The following is a 22,476-nucleotide window of genomic DNA, read 5'->3' as shown; positions in this document are numbered from 1 at the left end:
ATTTATGTTTTCTTTTGTCAAAACTGCTGTCCCGTTGGCATTTTTCACATAAGATTTCTTGAGCAAGAGCAACCACAACTATCTTTTTCAATGTCGCAGTACTAGAGCCTAGAATAATGCCTGGCACGTGAGAGGAAGTTAATAAATACTTAGGAAATGGATTACAAATGTAAAACACATTAAGTGTGGAAAAATCCTAACAGTGCCAAAGGCTATGGAGTGAAAAAGAAAAGTCTCCCCTATTCTAATTTTTATTCACCACTGTAACACTGTCGCCAATCTTTTCTTTCCTTCCATCTCTCCACACATATATCAATGCAGTATCTGTGTATGTGTGTGTATTTATATCAGTTACTAAAATACAAATTTTTGTTATGTTTTTCTTTAATATAAATTTAATATAAACTTATTTAATATGAAAATATATTCATATATCAATTGAATCAGACAACTAGGAAATTTGTCTTCTGTTTTGTTTTTTCACTTGGAAAAATATCTTGACCATCTTTCCCTAAGACTTGAATGATAAAGTTACACACTTGTCTGTTTATAGTTTTTTTTCAAGTTGGAGATGAGAAGATTTTGAGAGAGTCTTCTTTGTTCTTAGTCAAGGGAGTAGTTCTCAGTGGACAGGAGTAAGACCACACGAATTCCACATCCTCGAAAAGAGCCTGATTCCTGCATGTTACTGTGACACTCACTGTTCACAATAAAAATATGAACAATCCAGGAGAAATTATGAGATGTAGTGATGTCATACCTAACTGAAGCTTGGGTCCTTTTTGGAGAATAATCAGTTGGATCTCCTTGGATTTAGAAGTTTAAAAATAGGTGATCTCCAGGAAAAACAAATGACACAAACTCACATGGCCAACCCCAGGAACAAGACATACTCTAAGACTCAACAGAAACAACACATTTAAATATTTAATCTACCTCATTTTCTTTCAAACTTCAATCAACCCATTTCCATTTGGTTACTTTCTAAACGCATATTTATTTTAAACTCTGGCAAGTTTTCTGAAGAGAAGGAAACAGTAAAATCTGAATGTAGTATGTAAAATGTACAGCTACAAAAACATACCCGTGTACAGTAATACATTAAAAACAAACCAAAAACTAAATCTAGGCCTCCTACAGAAAAGAACAAGTTTTCTCTATCTCCAAGCTAAAATGTTAGTTTCACTAGACATACTGAAACATACAAATACTTCAGGACCTTTGATCTGGGTGGGAGAGTTGAGTGAATTGTAGAATCTGACTATTTGGGCTCAGTTCCTGGCTCCACCACTGCTCTGTGCCCTTAGGCAATTTGTTTAGCACAGAATACATACATGTTCATTGTTATTATTTGTGTTTATTGCTGTTACCCCCAACTGGAAAGCCACAGTTTTAGTATCATTATTACAAACTCTTTATAATAGAAAATAACTTTCAAAGATAAGATTAGAAAAAGAATCAAGAGTGCTTTACATCTAAGATGAATTTTAAAAAGAAAGAAAAAGAAGGAAGGAAGAGAGAGGTAGAGTGTAAACTTAGCCATGCATGAGGTTCTGGGTTAAATCCCCAGTACCTCCACTAAAAATAAATAAATAAACCTAATTTCCCCCCCAAAAAAACAAAACAAATACAATTTTTTAAAAGATGATGAATATGTTAATTAGTTGGATCATGGCGATTATTTCACTATACATATAAAACACAGGTCATATATCTTAAATATATATACAATTTTTATTTGTCAGTTACACCTCAATAAAGACGAGGGGGAATCTGTCTGTAAACCTAGTAGTGAGAAGAAAGCAAAAGGACCATGACAGTAGCCTCTTGGCTGTTCTTCATCCTTTGCCTTGTGCAAACTGTAAAGATGAAAAGAACCCAAACTGCCACGCATACCTGGTGCGTTTAGCTGCACATAAGACATGTCCTACCTTGTCCCCTCCTGCCGATGTCAGCCACAAGGGATCAGAAAGTTCAGGTGTAAAGGAGGAGTATTTCACCAGCAGCAGATTCTGGGTACTTACTGTGACCCCACTGCTTCCTGGTTTCTCTAACATTTCTGTGATTCCCTGTCCGTCCCCTTCCCCCCTGCCCCCAGCCTAAAGCACAGGGCCACTAGCACACCAGCCTTACCTTCTTTCAGCATGCCCACTTTTAAACACTTCATGAAGCGGCAAGCCTGGCAGGATTTACGTCTGCGCTTTGTGATTTCACATTCATTCGTGGCAGGGCAGCTATATTCTATATTACCTAAAACACAGAGTTTGAAGAAGAGAAGCTGTTAGATTGGCAAGACTCAGGCAATACTAGCATCCTCAAGGCAACGTCAACTCTGCTACTCCTGGTCCCTCCCTCAAACAAAAGTCACGGGATTCATGAGGATGTCACAAATATCAGGAAGCCGGATGCTCGGCAACAACCAATGATGATGCATCAAGCATGGAAAAATACATGGCGAAGCTCTTCAAAAGACTAAGCTTAAAATTAGCCTTTAAAACATTACGCTAAAAAAAATAATATATATATATACACACACACTTAGTTCGCTCTTGAAAAGTAGCAGTCTTTCAGAACCTTAGGATTGACATTTCCAAGCACATTATTTCCATAAAAACACAAACATCAAAACTGTATTATTGTATCATTGATCCTGGATTTCTTTTGGTCACTAATACTGGAATGCATCAAGCTTTTTGTCTTTCTGACACTGAACAGCATAAACCTCACTGTGAAAAATGATCAGCAGGCTAATTTGGGACCATGCACGGACTGGAGGGCAGGAACTGAAGTCACATGGTTCTCACTTCAACACTTACCAGAGCCTTTCAATACAATTACATGCTTGGAAAATCTTTACTGATAATGATCATCATCACCATCATCACCACCAACATCATCATCACCATCATCATTATCACCATCATCACCACCATCATTATCATCACCATTATCACCACCACCATCATCATTACCATTATCATCACCAACATCACCGCCGTCATCATTACCATCATCATCATCATCACCACCATCATTATCATCATGTTTATTACATTACTTGCATAATTAATTATAAACACTCAAGCTGCATGGAAGTGTTATAAACAACAATAAATTGCTATGAAATTATATTTTTAATATTACAGTCTACATCATTTATGTTAGTAACAACACATTTGAAATGATAAAGATGTCACCAGAAGAAGAGCCAAACTTTAACTTGAAATTTTTCAATTAGTGCCAGCGGCAGTGTGCAGGATGCTCTGGGGCTGCCTACAGCTTTGTAAAGAAGCTGCCTTTAAAATAGAGCCTCTCTCCTCTATCAGCTCTGTCACATAGTGCTTGAAGGTCTTTCGTTACTTCCTAACCCTTTCCCCTTGTGATTAAGTGCATTAGTATCTTAATGAAAATGCATTCTGTTTATTGCCCTCTTGGGAAGGGGGAGGTCATCACACCAAATGCATAAATTGTCATCAGAGACGGTCCGAGCATAATTGCAATTTTGCTGCTCCATGTTTGCAATACTCAGGGTCCATCCAAGTCCCCTGAAACACGCGCAGGTTCTAGTAATTAGCATAGAGTCTGCCTGGGACTGCAGCATTGATGAAATATTTCAGAGTTAATCACACTTTGTAAACACTGATTTATATTGACTACCTTTCTCCGGACTGATGTCTCCTCATTAAATATCACATTAGTGGATGGCACCACTGTAGAAAGACTCAACTACTCAGCAACTGCTAATTCAACAGGAAGTAATACCTAACCACTTTATAACTATGGAAATTGGTTAAGTATGCATAACTTCAAAAAAAAAAAAAGCCTGTGCATTATAACTTGAGATAAGCTTATCAAAACTGACTAAGTTAGCATTCTAATTCAGGGCATTTATAATAATAAAAGCAACTACTTTTGAACATAATAGGTTAAATATTAAGAGTAATATTAATTGCATCAATAGAAGCACGCACCGTCACCTTGCTTAGAGATACTACTGATGCTACACAGGAAACAAAGGATAAGTCAAAGGAACCAGACTGGTTGGGTCACTGGCTGGGAATAAAGGGATTTAGAATCTGAACTTTAGATGAACCATTTTTCACTGCAATTTTCCCTGAAAATTTATTTTGCATCGAGAGAGTGTTGCTAGTAATTTCCTAGGGGTTAATTAGTATTCTGCTACCAGATCCTTCCACTCTACAGTGGCTCTCCTTATGCTTATTTAAAAAGAAACATAAGCCTCTGTTTTCTTGGCAAATGCTGAACAATAACCAGTTACAAAGGGGAAAAAATATTTTCCAAACAGCATTTCTTCCCTTGTCTATTCCTGAAAAGTCAATATGAAGTCTTAATTTGTTCACTTTGCAATATCAAGGCGTGAGCACCAGTACCCCTCTTTGACCCCCAGTGCTGGAAACTCCTACTGGGATGACCCACCACTGCACACACTCGAAATAATCATCTGTCCTTTCAAATTAGCTCCTCTTCCTCTTTGAAAATTATATCCTCATCCTTCACAACAATGCCCCTCTAACTGGCCCCTAAATCAGGCCTGCGTGAGCTCACACCTGGACTATGGGAGTTATCTCCTAACTGGGCGTTTGGCCTCCGTTCCACCCCGCTCTAATCCATGCTGCATACCACTGATCATCTCCCTCTTCCTATGACTGCTTTGATCATGTTGCTAACCTAACTTAAAAAAAAAAATCAACAGACTCTTATGGCCTCCGGAATTACATGTAAAATATTAAACTAGCAAACAAAATCCCTGCCCCGATCTCACTCTCATCCACTTTTCCAGCCACATTACAATGATTACCTTATATGAACTTTCTGATGCACCAATTTGATTTATTCCGTTTTTGCTGTGTCCTTCAGACATCCCTCTGAGGATGATCTATCTTTGCTCCTCTTTTCTCCTTAAAATTACTTCCAAGGCTCAATGTTCAACTCAAATTCCATTCAAATCTTTCATGAAAACTTCTCAGACCATCCTAGCAAAAAATGATTTCTTGGTTCTCATATCTTTTCAGATACTCTCATCATATACAGACGTGCCTGATTTTTTTAACCTTTCCACGTGCATGTTCCCCATTAGATGGTAAGATCTTGAAGACAAGGATTATTGCTTATGCAGTAGAGAAATCTTCCACCGAAAAGTAGTATATAAGTAAAAGAATACATTTTAAATGACTGTATTTTTTTGATATCTCAAGGTCATTTTTATGAACATCAATTATGGCAGTGTCATATAGAGCACTGCCCACAAGGTCAAGTGAGCTGGACGTCCCATTAGGAAGCAATATTAATTTAAGAACACTGGGAAAACCATTTCACAAGTCAAATAATAATAATAATAATAAAGTAGAAGAAAATCTAGTTAATTTTTCAAAACCTTAAAGAATAGCTTTGACGAAAATGGAAATCCATGGCAAAAGGAGAGCTCATCAAGGAGAAAATCAGGAAAATACAAAGGTTTCTGAGGAGTTAAGTGTGAAAAGGAAAAAAACAAAAAAAAACTAAGAGGCTTTAAAGGAAGTAAAAGTACAACTTGATATAAATAAGAATAAAAGTAAAACAAAATATGAAAATATAGATAAATGGCACTAAAATAGTTAATTAATGTTTATCTTATTATAATACTTACTACTATTTAAAAAATGAGTGTCCTAAGAATTGGAGCCACGTTGCGGAAAACATTTAGGAGTGATTCAATAGTGGTGGCTACATCTATGGATGACCCTTCTATAAATGATTGGCTAAAGATTTTTAAACTTCTTCCAAAAACAGAAGGAAAACTGTCAAATCACCACATGGAAGTTTCTGATCACATAAAAGAAGGATTCTAGTTCTCTTTCTAACCATTCCATTCCATAATTCTTCAATGACAAAGAGAAACGGAAAGGCAGAGGGATTTTTAATAACGCCTTAGAATGAGATCTGGAGGGTGGAGTTTAGTCTCATTCATTGCTGAATCCCCCATGCTTATCAATGAGCCTGCAATTTTGTATCATGTACGGGGCTGGGAAAGAAAGAGGTAGTTCCTGCTCTTGAGGAATCTCTATTCATACAGAGTAGATAAGACACAACAACAAATAACAATACAATTTAGTGTGTGGTGCAGTGGTCCCGGATTCAGTGGGCACCGCGTGCCCGTGGACACACAGACATCCCCACAGATGCAGAGACTGTGCCTGGGAAAGTCAGCGAATTCTTCCCACAGGAGCACATGATTGAACTGCACTGTGAAAAATGAATAAATGACTACATTGGGGTAAAGGAATCTTCCCTAAGCTATAGGAGACATGACATTCTTGTAAAAATGTGAATGGAAAAAAAAATACAGTGGTCCCAAGTGTTTTCATAAATGATATATTTTCAGCTAAGTGTATAGAAATGGTTCATGATGAATCTGGCATCTTTCAGCCAAATGTTCTGTTTCAATAAATTTGTCTTGACATATATGGATGATAACCTTGATTTCACTAAGCCACACTGGTTTGTCTTGAAAAACAAATCAACATCATTCTAAAGAACTTCGTTGCTGGAGGAAAACCTCTCTAATTTCCAAGCCCTCCCATTGAGTTCCTCAGTTCATTGTTGCTGGCTATGATCGCCCACCCAATGGTCTTTGATCCATGAGATTCTGCCCTTGAAAGACCTTCCCTGGTGCTTTTTCTATTTCGTAAAGAAAGCATTTTATCCTAAAAATGTGCCTCCCCGAGCACCTGGGCAACACTGTTACATCTATTTTGGTAATGGCTCAAAGACAGTACTCCCAGGAGACCCTATGATCTCAACGGGGCACTTGTTTTCCTTCGATTCACGAAAAGTGGAAATGAGACAAAAATATTTCCAGAAGCGACTGTGAGCACCTGGAATGTTAACACTGGACAGTCATTAAGGAGGATGCACAAGTTATTGTTCACAGCCCAGGATTCTCATTTTAGACACAGAGTTTTCTTCGATTATAGCTTGCTACTTTCTGAACCATGTTTGTCAGATGGCACCAGGGACTGAACTGGGCAGCAGCTGATGACCCAACTGGAGTTTTCCCAGTTTTGTCAAGAGCTGGGGAAGTGAGCTCTGCTTCGGAGGGAACCAAATCAATGCAGAAGCTCTGGGCTTTTAAACCAGGCTGACAAGAATGATAGAGCAATTTATAATATCTCCTGGCGGCTTTTCAGAGGGTCCGGGCTCTGATTACTTATTTCAGAGTCTTTTGTACAATTAGTTTGCAGGCAATATAATCTTCTCACTTACTGCTTAATAGAATCTTGCAGCTAGCTGGCGGATAGAATAACAGGGTGGATGTAAAACTCCAGCCTGGAGTGCCAGTGGATAATTTGTATATTCCTTTCAGTCACTTAATGGACTTCTACAGTTTGGCAGTGAAAGGGCTGAATGATGTAAATTAGCATGGCATCTCAAAATAAAAATATATGTCAAATTTTTACTTCCGATTCACATCTCCCGCACATAGTAATGAAGCATTTGGCTTTATGGAGTTCCCAAGAGTTGTCCTCTTTTTCATACTTACAGACATCATCATTGTAAAGCCAATTTGAAAGCATCTGTATATGTCCCCCAACTGTTTTAATTTTATTAACGGAACCAAATGGCTTGAGATGACCCACAGGGCACTCCAAGTGGGGTTTATCCTATTGTTTCCAACATTAAGTGATTTAAAAATAATGAGATTTGCCTCAGTACACAATTACAGAACATTAAAAACACGCAGGCAATAATCTGTAGTATTTTTGTTTTCAGTGCCCAAAAGTAGAAAAAAGAAAGAAGGAAAATCGTCTATTATATAGTAGGAAAGGTTTTGCCAAACAGCGATGTCACATCCCTCGCTTCCCTTTTCTCTTCTGTGTTGTTTTCAAAGCTCTTTTGTTTTTAACTACTTTCTCCTCATTCCTCCTGAAATAGGAAGTAATATTATCTATAGCTGGGATTCTATCATGTGGAATAATAAGTCATTACATATCTATGGCCAAAAAAAGTTATAATTCCACCAATGTGCATGTAAGTAAAGGGTGCTATTTTATTTTCAAAGAACGCACCCAAAGTTAGACTTCAAAGTAAGTTACTTCGGGACAATACATCTGTTCCCAGAGGACGGCTCCAAGCACTTTTTGAAGCTTCCTTTAGCACTGCCAGTAGAGCCACTTCAAAGCTATAATGTGAAGATGGGGGAGGAATTAAATTACATTCCATTCATATTCACCCAAAACATTTGACTGGCCTCTTTATCGCCAGACATGATGCCAAAGGATTGTTGTTCATCTCTAAATTTTAAATATACCCTCAAAGGTCAAAGAACTAGAGTCACTGCAGATATTTCAAGAATCTGCCTCAAGGTCTCAAGGAGGATACCCCAGACTTGTGACAAGGAAAGGGGGCGCCAGGCTCCCAAAGGGGCCCCATCCACCTGCGAAGTGTACAGTGTGGCCTGTAGAGGTGGGAGGAGAGGAGGTCCCATCAGGTTAATTGTCACATCCGGCTCTTAGCAAAGCAATTTCATACATGCGGTTATGCCAGAGTCTCATATTCTTTGCCTGTCTGCTGCCCCTCTCCCTGCTAAAACATGAGGTGGGAGGTAGGTGAGTACAGAAAAGATCTTTTGATATTGGGCTCTTTAAGGTTCTATAGGATTGAATTCTGATAATCACAGGTGTAATTTATAAAAGCCATAACAGTATGTGGGCACAAATGACTGCATTTTCACAGCGAAGCTCAGGCCTACTTCCCAAATAGGAGTAGATGATGCTTTCTTTGCCTTTAAAAGAAAAAGATCTGAAAAAACCCACAATCAAGCAAGTTTGTAAGCTCTAGTGATTGAAGACTAGGACCACACACTCCGGTTTCATCCCCCAGCCATCAGGGCTGGGAGGACCATCGAGCCTACAGCGGGTACCAGCGTCCCTCCCCGTATCATGTATCTAACCACAAGATTGCAATTCCCCATTGTATTCAACAAAAAAATGGTTAAGCTGGAAACAATGCTATAAAAAGGGGAGAAATTATTTATCCTTAATTTTTTTCAATTTAAATAAGACCTATCCTGCCTTAGTTTCCCTCAAACTTGTAAACATGGCCATTCCTTTATTGCTTTCATTGCACAACTGTGAACTAAACACTGGGCACTGTGCATGTTCATCTCAAAGAGAAGGTGGAACAAAACCCCTGTATGCCCATAGGATGTCCATCCTTAACATATGGGTCAGGAAAACATCCAAGGAGCAATGAGTGAGGGCAGAGGGAGAAAGGAAATGGTGGCGCTCAGGACACATTGCAGCTCTGCCCTTTACTGGCTGTGAAAACTCAAACTAGTCACTTTACTTTCTTACTCTCAGTTTGCTTAAATACAAAAGAGGAATGATCGTATCTAATTTACACCATCGTAATACATGAAATTTAGTTATTGAAAGCATATATAGTTTTGTTTTCCTTTCTGAGAGGAAAGGGAAGAGACATGGTAAGATCCCATTGATTATTAAACACCTTGGCTCAGAGACCTAAGTCTGGAGTTTGGGGATAGTGTAAAAACAGCCTTCCTCAGATGAATGAGAGGGTATGGGAATGGATATACCAGTCACCCAGAGAAGCTGAGGGGGGATTTTTGTCTTGCCAACAACTCTGGGATGTATAGCTATATCTGACAGACACCAGGAGGAGAGGAAGAAGTATAATAACTCAAGTCACTTTTTAAAGCACCAAATTATCTACGAAGTGAATTTCTGAGACACCAACCACCTCTCCCCATGAACGCTGTCACTGCCCTGGGGCTCATAACTGCGTATCACTGGGTGTAATCCAATTGTAACTGAGGGCAGAGCCTTTGCAAAGCTCTTCAACATCTCACCCCAGCCTTCCCTCTTACCATCGTCCCGGGTCAGTCCCGACCCCTAACCCAAGCGCACCCCCTTGTCTGACACCCATGCTGAATGACTCCCAGTTCCCAGAGAGCAGTGCTGTCTTTCCTGCTGGTCTTGATGTGCCTTCTTCCATCATTGCTTTAGAGAAGCAATCCCCGGACTCACAAGACTGAGGCGGGGTCCTTACGGGTGTTCACGACTTCATCTCACACTTACCTCCAAGCGAATCTTTCTCTGAGCATTTAAAATACTTTATTACATGTGTCTAGTGAATCGCCTGCCTCCTGTCCAGCTGTACAACTGTCCACTCCTTGAGGGAAGGGACTTACTCCCCTGGGGTCCCCTGTGTCCAGCAGAATATTTTATTACCCATCAACTTGATTTGTTACCGATCCTATTTCTCATTCCCTCATTAATGTTCAGCCCCAATGTATTCATTAAAAAAAAAACCCGTAATTACAATTAGACAGAATAAAACTAATAGCAATCCACCAATAACACTAGCATTTGGCTTAAAGCAACACAGATTTCTAGGCTACTGGACTTCAAACAGATCCTGAAGTCCAGTAGGTTCAGACTCCTAATTTTACGTAAAAGACAAAGGTGAATGTGCACTGACTTAAAGCTTATAAGGTTATGAGCTAGTTGACTGCAGAGAAGAGTCTAAACCTCAAATTCCTGACATCCAGTCCAACGCTCCTTCAATGCACCCATTAAGACTTACATATCAATTCAGAAGCCCCATTTTGCAGATGAGAGAATTAAGGCACAGAGAGAAGAGGTAACACACCCAGAATCACACAGTTTACAAGCACCAGAGCCAGGAGTTAAACCCAGGCACTCTGAATCCAACTTCTCTCCTCTTAGCTATGATGCAATGCTGCCTGACTCTAAACTTTGAACGTAATTAGCTGAATGTTGCAATTGAGTGTTGTTTGGAACAAACAGGAAAAATGAAACTCTTATCTTCTAAGAGGGCGCTCTGTGTAGCTGTGGTTGTTGTGGTTGCTATTGTTGCCGGTTGGAAAGGAAATTTTGATGCCTGGGAGTGGTGGGACGGGATGGCTCTTGGCATTGTCTTCTGCCGTTGTCAGACGTGTGGTGCAAGGGCAGCTGTGGGAGAGGATAGGGTTGCTTTTAGAGAACGGAACCTCTCAACACCTCGAACAAGAAATCCCTCAATATGTCTCTGTACCACTCTGGTTTGCGACCAGTTTAATTCCACAGAAACCAAACAAACCATGTCACCAAAGCAACAGGTGTCAGGTTGTAAACATGCATTTTAAAGATCTCCAAATAACACTATTGTTCGCGATAGGAAAAATAAAATGCAACCCATAATCGGCAGGGTGTGCTCCGAACTGCATTTAAAAAGGTCGAAGTGTATAATCAAAAATACTTGCTGCTGAAAATGATGGAGATTACAAATATCTCGCATCAAAAGTACGCAGAAATTCAACGTTTTTAGCTCTGACATGATATCTTCTTGGAAAAGGCAGCTGTTCTCTTGCACTGTAGAACACATTCCCTACATGACGTGTACAGACACTTCTTAGTTTTTAAGTTCCTACATACGCTATCGTGTCACAGAGTCTTCATAAAAGAGCTCAATAATGGCCATTGTCACAAGAAAGGTGTATAACCTGAGCTCACCATCCAACTCTAACGTTCACTTGTTCTTTCTCTACCTACAAATTTTAAACAGCCTTGATACGAGTCTGCCTATGTCTTTTTTAAAATCATACAACTAAAAAAGAAAAAAAAAAGGTTTATTAACAAAATACTCTTGGTGAAAGAAAGAAATGCTAATTCAATCCAAGGCAGCCACTCCATTTGGATCGAGTTTTAATGTGTGCATTTTGCAGTGGCAGAGTCTGAATGGTACAGTAAGTCCGTATGACAAGTGTGGGGGCATTTGGATCATACCCAATGCGACCAAAAACAAATGACTCAAATAGGAATCTGACATCATACCAATCTTGAGATTTTTCCTTCTACCTTCAACAAGTAAAAGCAAGCATATCTTTCCCTCACATGGCCCCTAAGTGCTTCGTTCTTGAATGTTATCAGTGTATCCAGAACTTTGTCAGCAAAGAGACATCGGCATTAGGTTCTTCCTTCCAGATCAAGTTCACGTATTCAGCAAGTACCTATCTGTGTCCTCCAAAGCTGGTACAGAGCTGCGGAAACCCTGCTTGACACAAGTGATGGTAACTGACCTGTATTTAAACTGTAGGAGGTGATATAACCCCGATTACAAGCCAAGTGCTAGAGTCAAATAAGTTCAAGTCCTGCTTCTATCATTTTCTGAGTTGGGCAAAACATTTAAATCTGAAGTTACTTTCTTTGTCAGTGAAGCGTGCATGCGTCCCAGCAATGGATACCTATGCGCTTGCTATGAAAATCAAATGAGAGTGTGTACTTAAGAGGAGTACCTGACACACAGTGAGGCTTGATTATCACCATCATTACAGCAGCGAAACTATATCCAGGAGAGGGACTCGGGACACAGGAGAAGAGCTAAGGGGGACTTGAGAAGGGCCAGGTGCTGGTCCTCAGCACAGAACTAAGCAAAAGCTGGGCAGAGCAGTCCTCCTGGCCTCTGGCTTGGAAGCCGAAAGGCTGGCAGCATGGTAGGCTTTAAAAATCAATAGGAACATTAAGACAAGCACAAGCAAACACTCAAAACCGAGCAGTTACTAATCACCCCAAGGGTCAGGGGAGCCGGACAAGGCCGCCAGCTGCGTTTAGAGTAAAACAGAGAAGCCCAGAGGAGAACTGTCAGAGCTCGGACTGAGAAGTGTTTGTGCCTGAAGATCTCCCTCTCTGAGGGAGAACCTGAGCACCGCACCCCTCAGGTCTGACCTGGATGGCCTCAGAGTGCCTGGCATTTCCTCAGGGAGGAACAGCACAGAGGAAAACTTGGCAGGGGAGGGTGGGGGGGCTTACAATTGGATGTGGATCCAGGGGAGGCCAGGGGCAGGATGCCTTCTGCAAGGAACACTTGTTTAACTCCCAGGCCTTCATAAAACAGCAGAGGTCCGTGAGCTCTTTCTTAAAGGCCCAGAGAGTAAAAGGTTCAGCTATGCAGGTCATTCAGTCTCTGGTGTGACCCCTCAGCTCTCCTGTGCAAGCAGGAAGGAAAGACAATACAAGATTGGGTGTGGCTGTGCTCCAGAAGAACTTTCTTTAGCAAAGTGGATTTGGCCCCCAGGGTCTAAAACCTGTGGACAGAAGGCTGCAATGATAAGAAATTCTTTACAATCTGTTATCCATTATTTCCTCCCTCCCCCTCCTTTACCCACAAGCCTGTAAAAGAGCTTCTTACAAGTTAGGTTCAGCTATTTTAAAAAGAATCCTCAGCAAATTGATAACCTCTCAGAAGAACAGGGGGCAGACTGAGTTGGAGGGTTTTGCTTTAAATATTTAAAAAATTTGAAATTGTTATCCATGTCAAACCTAGTCTGAGGACTCTGGGGACAGTGAGGGTGTTCCAGAACCAAGGAGGTACCTTGGGAGCAGTGACGATGCTTTGAATGCAAGAGAGGAAAAAAAGGTGTAATCAAGGACAAAATCTTGGGCTAGATTCGTTCCTTTGAAGATTCTTGTGCTTGTCTCTGATCTTCCTCAAATGGAAACTATGTTAATAGCATGCACTGAAAAAATGGATATCAGAATGTAGATTTGGGGTATGCTTTCAGATTCACTCTAAAGCATTCAGATTTCAAGCTCTAAATTCTAAATTAATCCAGGTTTTCTTGTACTAAATTCTTTCATTTCTAGTTGCTCAGTGATGCCCTTACTTAAAAAAGCATTTAAAAATATGATTGTTTCCTTAAACATTTTCAAACCAAAATAAGAGTTAATTCCAAAGAATATAACTTTTTTTCTATCAACTTACAGATGCATTCATATAATCACTTTCTTTCTTTAACTCCTTCGGACTGGTACTTATCATAAGAAAATAGAAGGAAGAAAAAAAGAAAGAAATTGATTCTGAGCTCCCTTCTATTGTGGTCACAAAGTTTAGCAAGTGAACAATCATCCTCACATCAAGACAGGAGGAGGAATAATCCTATTTCCTCCTAAAAACAGGAATGAAAGAATATGGCAAGTGTTATCAGTGGTAAGCACACATTTTTAGGATCAGTCTAGGACCAACAACTAAAAACACAGTGGCAAAATGAGCGTCAGCAGATAAAACCCCAGGAACTGGGACAGAAAACAGATACGGTGGTACTGAAGTGCTGAACTCTCAAACTTAGTAATTAGAGGATTTTGGAAAATGAATTATAAAGAATTCAGTATTTTAAAGACTTACTTCTGATTGCCTCCTTTTTACAGACCTTTAATATCATCAAATCATAACTTTGAAAATAGTCTTAATTCCCCAGTTTTATTATGTTTTAACAATTTAATGGAAAATTTTGCCTATGAACTAAAATCTCACAAGAAAAATTCAATCTAAAATTATTCAATGCTTTAAATGTTTTAAAAAGTATACAAGGCAGGGTAATGAGGGGGCTAAAAACACAGACTCTGGGTTCAGACTGCTAAGAGGAAACTATGTTTATGCAATTACTTCTCTGTGCCTCTCTATGAACTTTATAGAAGTTCCACATCTATAAATAATATGATAATATTATAATGGTAGTATCTACTTTAATGGAATGACAGAAAAATTAAGTAAGATAATTGATGTAAAGCACTTAGAATAATATGTGGCACATTCTAAAAACAAATATATTCATTATTATTATGACAAATTAACAGATTCTTCAACTATTATTGGCATAAAGGCATTGTATTCATTCAAGAGGATGAAACCAACTATTTACATTGTCTACATATGTAATTACATATGGACAGCATGGGGGGGGTAAAAGATTAGAACTTCACATTTGGGGAGCATCTGAAACTCCTCAAAAATGTTTAAACATTCACCTCACACTCATTAGAATGGCTGCTACTAAAAAAAGAAAAAAAAAAAAAAGAAAAATAACAAGTGCTGGAGAGGATACAGAGAAATCAGAGCCCTTGTGCCCTGTAGGTGGAAGTGCAGAATGGGGCAGCCTTTACGGAAAACAGTATGGAGATGCCTCAAAAAATTAAAAATAGGGATAAATTAGGAGTTTGAGATTTGCAGATACTAACTACTATGTATAAAATAGCTAAACAACAAGTTTATACTGTATAGCACAGGGAAGTACAGTCAGTATCTTGTAGTAACCTATAATAAAAAAGAATATGAAAACAAATATGTGTGTGTATATGGATACATATACGCATGACTGAACTATTATGCTGTCCTCCAAAAACTGATACAACTTTGTAAACTGACTATATTTTAATTGAAAAAAGAAATTCTTACTTTAAAAAAAAATCTTGATTAAAATCCACTTTATCTAGAAATCTTAGGGTTCTTAAAGCCTTTTCAATGTTAATTCATTGTAATCTTTGGTCTTATAAAATCCCTTAGCTAGTATACAGTACAAATATGTAGCCAGGTGATTAAAAATAACTGTAATGATGAGAAATAAAAATAGATGATGATTAAAAAACAATAGAACTACCATATGATTCAGCAATTCCACTTCTGAGTATATATGCAAATAATTGAAAACAGGATCTCAGAGAGGTATTTGTACTCTCATGCTTACTGCAGCATTATTCACAATAACCAAGAGGCAGAAACAACCTGATGTCCATTGATGAATGAATGAAAAAAGAAAATGTGCTGTATACACATAATGGAATATTATACAGCTTTAAAAAAAGAAGGAAATCCGGTCATACACTACAACATGGATAAACTGGGGACATTATGCTAAGTGAAATAGGACAGTCACAGAAAGACAAACACTATGTGATTCCATTTATAGGGGGTACCCAGAGTAGTTAAACTCATAGAAATTGAAAGCAGAATGGTGACTGCCAGCAGTTGGGGAAGAGGGCAATGGGAGTTGTTGTTTAATTGGTAGAGGATTTTATTTTTGCAAGATGAGAAAATATCGAAGATCTGTTGTTCAACAATGTGCACACAGTTAGCACTAACGTACTGCATACTAATGGTTAAGATGGAAAATTTTAAGTTATGTTTTTTTTGTATGCATTTTATGTTATTTTTTTACCACAATAAGAAGAGGAAATCAATTAAAAAATAAATGTCAGAACATCATTTCTTTAAAATATAAACATATTTACTTTTAGTATAAACTAGAATACTTGACTAGCATCTATTACCTAATTTTGCATTCACATAAAACTTTTGAAATGGTGGAAGAGAACTCCAGTGACTAGGCCTTAACGTGGTTGAATCCCAACAACTTCAAGCAACTTCAAAAGAAAGCAAATTGTGTACACTTGATCACTTCTAAGATATTGTCTGGGTTTATCAAGTCATAGATCAGAAAGATGAATCACTGCCTTGGGCTTTACTAGGAAAGAAAAATATATATATTGCACCCCAAGCCATCAGCCCCACCCTGCCATTCCTCCCAACCTCCCTCATAGCTTCCAAAACCTCAATTTTAACAAGTAACAAATTCTGAGGATTCAGCAAATCATATTAAGACATAGATTCCTACAACTAATTACCAAGAAGAGGGACCCACGTTTGCATCGATAGGAGCTTCAGGCAGCAGGACTCTCATCACTCATTTTTTTTTTCTTTCCTACCGTTAGGATGAATATTTAAATGCAGCCTAACTGGATTCAGCCAGAATCAATTCTGAGTTTAAGGGAAGAAGTACTTAACATGTTATTACTTTAACACATGTATAAAAACATGCATTTTGAAAAATACAAAGTACAACGTATCATTCCTACTATTTTGGCCAAACATTCGATACGGTGCTCTGTAGGCTGGGGCTGTTCTAACAATGTAATTTATTGCTTATTCTCTGAATGAAAGAGCCTTATTTGTCAGGCTTGGTTCTAAGTAAGAGACAACCAGAAGGAAAGAATGAAAGTCATTAAGAATGTCAAGAGTGGTACTGATTGATACCTGTGCTTGGGAGTCTATCTTATAATCAAAGAAAAGCCTCCAGCCTCTTCATCAAAGCAGTCATCAGATAACACTAGGGTGACCTGGGTGGCAAGTCCTCCGAGGAAAGTCCAGTGGTCTGCAGGCAAAGTATCAACCACGCCCCACCAGCTAAGAAATCCCATCACAGATGTAAAAATTCACCTTGCCCACATCAGGGAAGTAAATAGCATTTTAAAAGAATTCACTGGAACTGATTCAAGAAGTCCTTCAGACTGGAGAATGTAAACAGCACCAACTTCCCTCTCAACAGGAGAAGAACTGGTGTGTGGTGCTGTGAGAGGTGTGGGCTTGGCCAGTGGTAGGCTGGGGCAGGCTAGGAAAAGAGGCTCACTCGCCAACAAATTCCCTAGAAGAAATGGCAATGCACATGGTTCCTCTCCCATAAGAAAGTGACTGAATCAGGAACAGGTACGTTTAGATGGCCCAGGTGGATCGGGACACCGGGACCAGAGAGGGTACTGGGTCTTACGCCAACTCCACCCACAGTCAGCACCTGGGAGCCCCTTTCCTTCCTGGCTGCTGCTTCTGAGGACACTGGTGTAGGTGAATCATGGGAAACAGATTTTATTTTCTCGGTATAGAGAGTTTGATTCAAGAAAAAAGAAGTTTGCAAAAGTTTTTAAGAAGAGAAAGAATATAACTCAAGTATGCATATGTAAAGATAATCCAGAATGACATTCTTATTTTTTTCTGATTCTATCATGTAGACCGTATTAGAGTAGACTCAATGGAGAATATACCAATGTTCCAGATATATTAGAAACTCAGTAGAAATATGAAAATAGAACTGAATTAAAAAAAATCACTCACAAACTCACCCTTTTATAAGTATAACTATTGCATTTTTAAGAATCAGTGATATTACTACTACAAAATGTCTTTTTATAATAAACAAAAATAAATTCAATGTAATTTACCAGAGGAACATACAACACGTACTCTAACTTCTTCCCAAACACCGTGAAATAACATCGACAGCAGGAGGAGAGGGTCACTCCTTTTGCAAATATACAGCCTAGGAAAGGGAATTTTGTCTGCCTACCTTAACTAATTATCCAGCCTCACTAATTTGATAGTAAACCACAGTTGAACATTTTACCATGGCATAAAAGAGTTTCATTGCAAATTTTTCCCTCCGTAGATGCCACTGGCCAACATCCCTGCCATGGGACATTCTTAGCCACTCTGACCCAACTGGAAAATATATCCTTACCCTTTCAGGAGTTCAAAATGATGTGTTGATTTTACATGACTTTCAAAAGACAATCACATAATTCAATGTGTGCAACAAACATGGAAACGACACCAGAGACCTTGGTGTTGCAAATCTGAGTTCCTCATATCTGAAGGACAAAAACACAGTGAGGATCCTTACATTTTCTTCTCTCTCTCTTTTTTTCCCCTTGATTGAAGATCAACCATGCAATTTAATCTCTGAAAAGAATCACTCTTACACAGCCAAGATCCAACTGCTGGTCAGCCAATCTACGGGCCACTTTATTTTAATTTACATTGGTTCCGTTTTTCTGATTTGCTGGTTGAAAAACACACACGTTTAGCTCACAGGCAACAGTGAAAAGAGGCTAGACAATTCCTGGAAAAAAAAATTCTGAAAACTGAGATGAGAGATTGAAAAAAAAACAAAAACCAACCATCATCATAGAGAGCTTGCTTTCCATTTAAATAAATGATCTGCATGCAAAGTTGTCTAGAAGGTCATCTGAAATGAACACCTGGGTAGTCAATGTTGCCTCTAAGAAAGATGAAGTGGTAGTTACCAAAACGATGGCCAGCAGTCAAACCTAGCCCCAGGTATGCTTGGGTATGGCCCCAGGCGCAGAGCGGTTTTTATATTCTTAAACAGCTCAAAAATAAATCGATAAATTAAACAAAGCAGAACAGAGTACGTGACAGAGGAGGCATGTGACCCACAGATCCTAAGGTATTTACTAACTGTCTGTCTATCCAGCCCTTTACAGAAAAGTTTTGTTGACCAGTAGCTCTTCAACAACCTCAGAAGTGATGACAATTTAGGTCAATTCCTAAAAGTCAGAGCAAACCACGGAAAAGGAATCGCTACTCATTTATCCTGAGAAGCGGGTCCCCTAAGCCAAAACCGCGAGAGATGAAACTGTAAATTACGCCGTTTCTTGAAAACTCCATTCACATCCTATGCATCCTCTACCCACAGAGAAAGTCAGCAGGACTAAATTGCACAATTAAAATAAACACTGAAGCTAACAATTAAAATAGCGAGGGAATAATGCTTCTCATTTATAACTTGGCAACATTACTGCCTTTCAAAAAATCAGACAAAACTGGCATCAAATGCAAGAAAAAGTGGAAAAGTCAATTAAACATAACAAAAGCCAGCTCTGAGTTAAAGTGAATGAGTTTTAGACAATATTTCTTTCGAAAATATTACCTCAATATTTAATTTAATACTGCTTCCAAACTGATAATCACTGAGATTCATAAAGTCAATGTAGACATTTCCGTATTATTTTGGATTTTAATTTTAGAACATACTAGCTTTAAAGCTGCCGTTTATAAATGAGGGTATTCTCTCCAAACACTATTTAAAGTAAATAGATAATTTCTTATTCTTTTCCTTTGAAAGGTTTACATGATGTACGGACACTCAATTTGTAAGTTCTTATTTCCTCCAGGGCTGTAAATATTCTACTCTAAGACTAAAATATAGCACACGATGGCAAAGAAAAGGAGGCACCCGGGAAAGATGCCCTAGGATGACGCCGCCTGCTTCAGGCAGGAGTCAGCAATCCAAGGCGGGGAAGAAAGAGCAGTGTCAGATCCACAGGCTGTGTCCACACACCTTCAGCACAGGCCTTGCAGGCAAATTCCTCCTCCTTAATGCCCGAGATTTAAGGTGAGATTTAGGTTCTCGTCAGTGTCTTCTTTAGATCCAGACAAGGTGGTCATCACCTGAGGCCCTGGGCTTTAGAAGGCATGGATGATGCAAACCCTTCCACAGGTTAGGAAGACGAGACCTGCAGGAGCCAAGCCCCTTGTACCATATGATCCCAGTAGCTGGGATCATTGAATTCTCTGGATAAACCTCCACAGGCCTCTCCCCTGAGTCCATTCTCTGGCAGGTGGCCTGGGCTGGACCTCACTGCTGGTGTGCACATTACAAGGCCTGTGCGTGATCAAGGGGCTGCCGTTAGGAAGGGGCCGGAGGGCCCTGGATATGCGGGCAGGGGTGTCCAAACTACGTACCGGATGCAATGGGAGGTGGAGGGAAGGAAGGGAAATGGGCCAGGCTCTAGGCTGAAAACTGGCTCTCCCGTGCACATAAAACTCCCAGTTGTCTAAGAATTACAAACGCAAAGCTGGTCTCCCAGGCCATTACGAGGGCATATTTGTCAAATAAGAGAACGCAACATATTTGACTTAGCAATTTGTTATCTTGATTTATAAAGGGTTAAATATTTACATACACAGGACAGAGGTGTCCACTGGACTCCTGTCCCAGGCCATGAATACCTGCTGTGGACTTGGTTCTCATAATGGTCACTTCTGTATTTCACGCTGCAAAGACATTCTGCTTCTTTATTTCCCAGGTCCCACGTCTGAAGCTTAACCGGGGATATTTGACTCAAGTGACAAGATTCAGGCTCCCTTTCTGATTTACCCAGTTTCCCATCCACAGTCACAGAAAAATAAAATTAACTGATCACCGTAAAACTACATACAACCAGTCAAATGTCCAATCAGCCCACCTCAATGTCTCCTACTATAAAAGGGCACCATTGTGAGGAATGGCTACAGGGAGAGAGGGTTTACTGTCAGAGCAAAGGGGTGGACAGCTCTGAGAGGAGAAGGTCACAGGTCCTTCCAGTTTAACATCAAGGGCACCTCTTTGTCCTAGAGTATCTGAACCAGCCGGTGGTGGAGTGTCCCAGTCACACTGCCAACGTCAACCAAAGCTCATCATTTATCGAGCCCTTACTGTGGGCCAGGCACTTTGATACTCTCTCGTTGAACCCTTTCCACCTGGGAAAGGGAAGCACAGAGAAGTTATGGCTGCTCACCAGGTAAGTGGCTGAGACTTGGATCTGGTTTTATACAAATCCAAAACCCACACTAGAATATCTTTTGAAAAAAGAAGACTCCTATTTTTAAATATACAATTTCCTCTTTCTAAAGGGAGGGGAGCCTTATCTCTAGCACGAGAGTGAGCAGTTGAAATGGTTATATTAACCATGTATATGACTTATTTTCCATATTCTTACATAGAAATAAAAACTTCAGGGGGGTTGGTGTTTTGTGAATTAAATAACGAAATGTATATTGACTTTTGAGAGGTATAAAGGTATGTCTTACCTCCTTAACAAGAGTCCAGGGAAAACTCTTAATGAGAAGGTACAGAAAAAAAAAAAGCACAAAAATTCCTAACTCATTTATAAATTGAGGCCAAAACTAGAATTAGAAAAAATCAGAAAAACAATATCACAACACACACACAAATTAATAAGCCTAGGAAGTGACAATGAAATCAATGCTGCCACTGTAACCCTGTGGGACGACCGAACTGTCAAAAAGTTTTGGTCAAGAAAACAAACAAACAAAATTCCAAAACTTTGACTTTTACTTAAGTGCTGACCTAATTCAATAGTTTTTCAATGATAACTTAGAAACAGTCAATAAATAAAATATGCCTTTCTAGTTGACTTTCACTGCAATCTATGATTAATTGCCTTTCACACCCAGAATACCACATTCAGCTTTGAGAAGAACAATTCTCACTACTTTTCTCAAGATGTGCTCTCAAATATATGTTCTTTTGGCTCCAAATTTAAGTATTTTGCCCAACCTTCAAAATGCATTACATATTGGATAACCAATCTTAAAAATAAATTATTATAACAAGAAATAAAAACTTTAAAGAGGCAATATTCCCCATGGCTGTGGACTGTCCCTCAGTCAGTGAGAGCAGGACCGAAGCCAGACTTACATAACGTCTTGGCCGTAAGGGTTGTGACAGTAGAAAGACTTGTTCTTCAGCGAGTTGCATAATCCTTTCTCATCCTCGGGAGAGCTTTAAGGGAGGGAAGGGAGAGACTCCGATCTGTCAAGGATAGCTTGGCTGCAATGCTGCCTCAAGGCATAAGAATGGATTCTTTGGTTCCTTCAACATCAGAATAAGAATCCGTGATGATACAGTAGATTCAGGCCACTTTCCACCTCTTTGGAGCTCAACTATGTCTATTTGGCCACAGAAAGGAGGGGCTGCTCCAATCTCCCTTACAATTACCACCCTAATTATTACATTATACTTTCACGATTTAATCCCTTTTTTTGCCTCACTGCCTTTTTGGGGCTAAGGAAGCACCACGGCGCGATGCCTGCTGATGTAACTAGCAGGGTAGCCTTACCGAGTGCCGTCCAGCTGCCAGCTACAAGCACAGCCAGGTGGGCAAGTCCAGAGTGCTAATCTGGACAGTGACATCTCTGTCTCCTGCTCGAAATCCTTGAAAGTTGCTCTCTCCAATATGGAGTAAAATTGAGCACCATACGTCAATG

General features: G+C 39.4%; 1 protein-coding gene across 15 annotated transcripts in view; it reads right to left on the bottom strand.

Moving 5' to 3' along the window:
• The window catches only part of ESRRG (estrogen related receptor gamma), a 580,472-nt gene that overhangs the window by 144,771 nt on the left and 413,225 nt on the right, over positions 1 to 22,476 (bottom strand). For all 15 annotated transcript variants that reach the window (XM_032466768.1, XM_032466760.1, XM_032466757.1 and 12 more), the window contains one exon: positions 2,134 to 2,250. In XM_032466768.1, the coding sequence (XP_032322659.1) occupies positions 2,134 to 2,250 (117 nt within the window). The remainder of the gene's footprint in view (positions 1 to 2,133; positions 2,251 to 22,476) is intronic.

Source organism: Camelus ferus, chromosome 23, assembly GCF_009834535.1.
Source record: "Camelus ferus isolate YT-003-E chromosome 23, BCGSAC_Cfer_1.0, whole genome shotgun sequence".
In the NCBI taxonomy this organism is placed as follows: domain Eukaryota; kingdom Metazoa; phylum Chordata; class Mammalia; order Artiodactyla; family Camelidae; genus Camelus; species Camelus ferus.
This window is presented reverse-complemented; position numbering and strand designations above follow the sequence as displayed.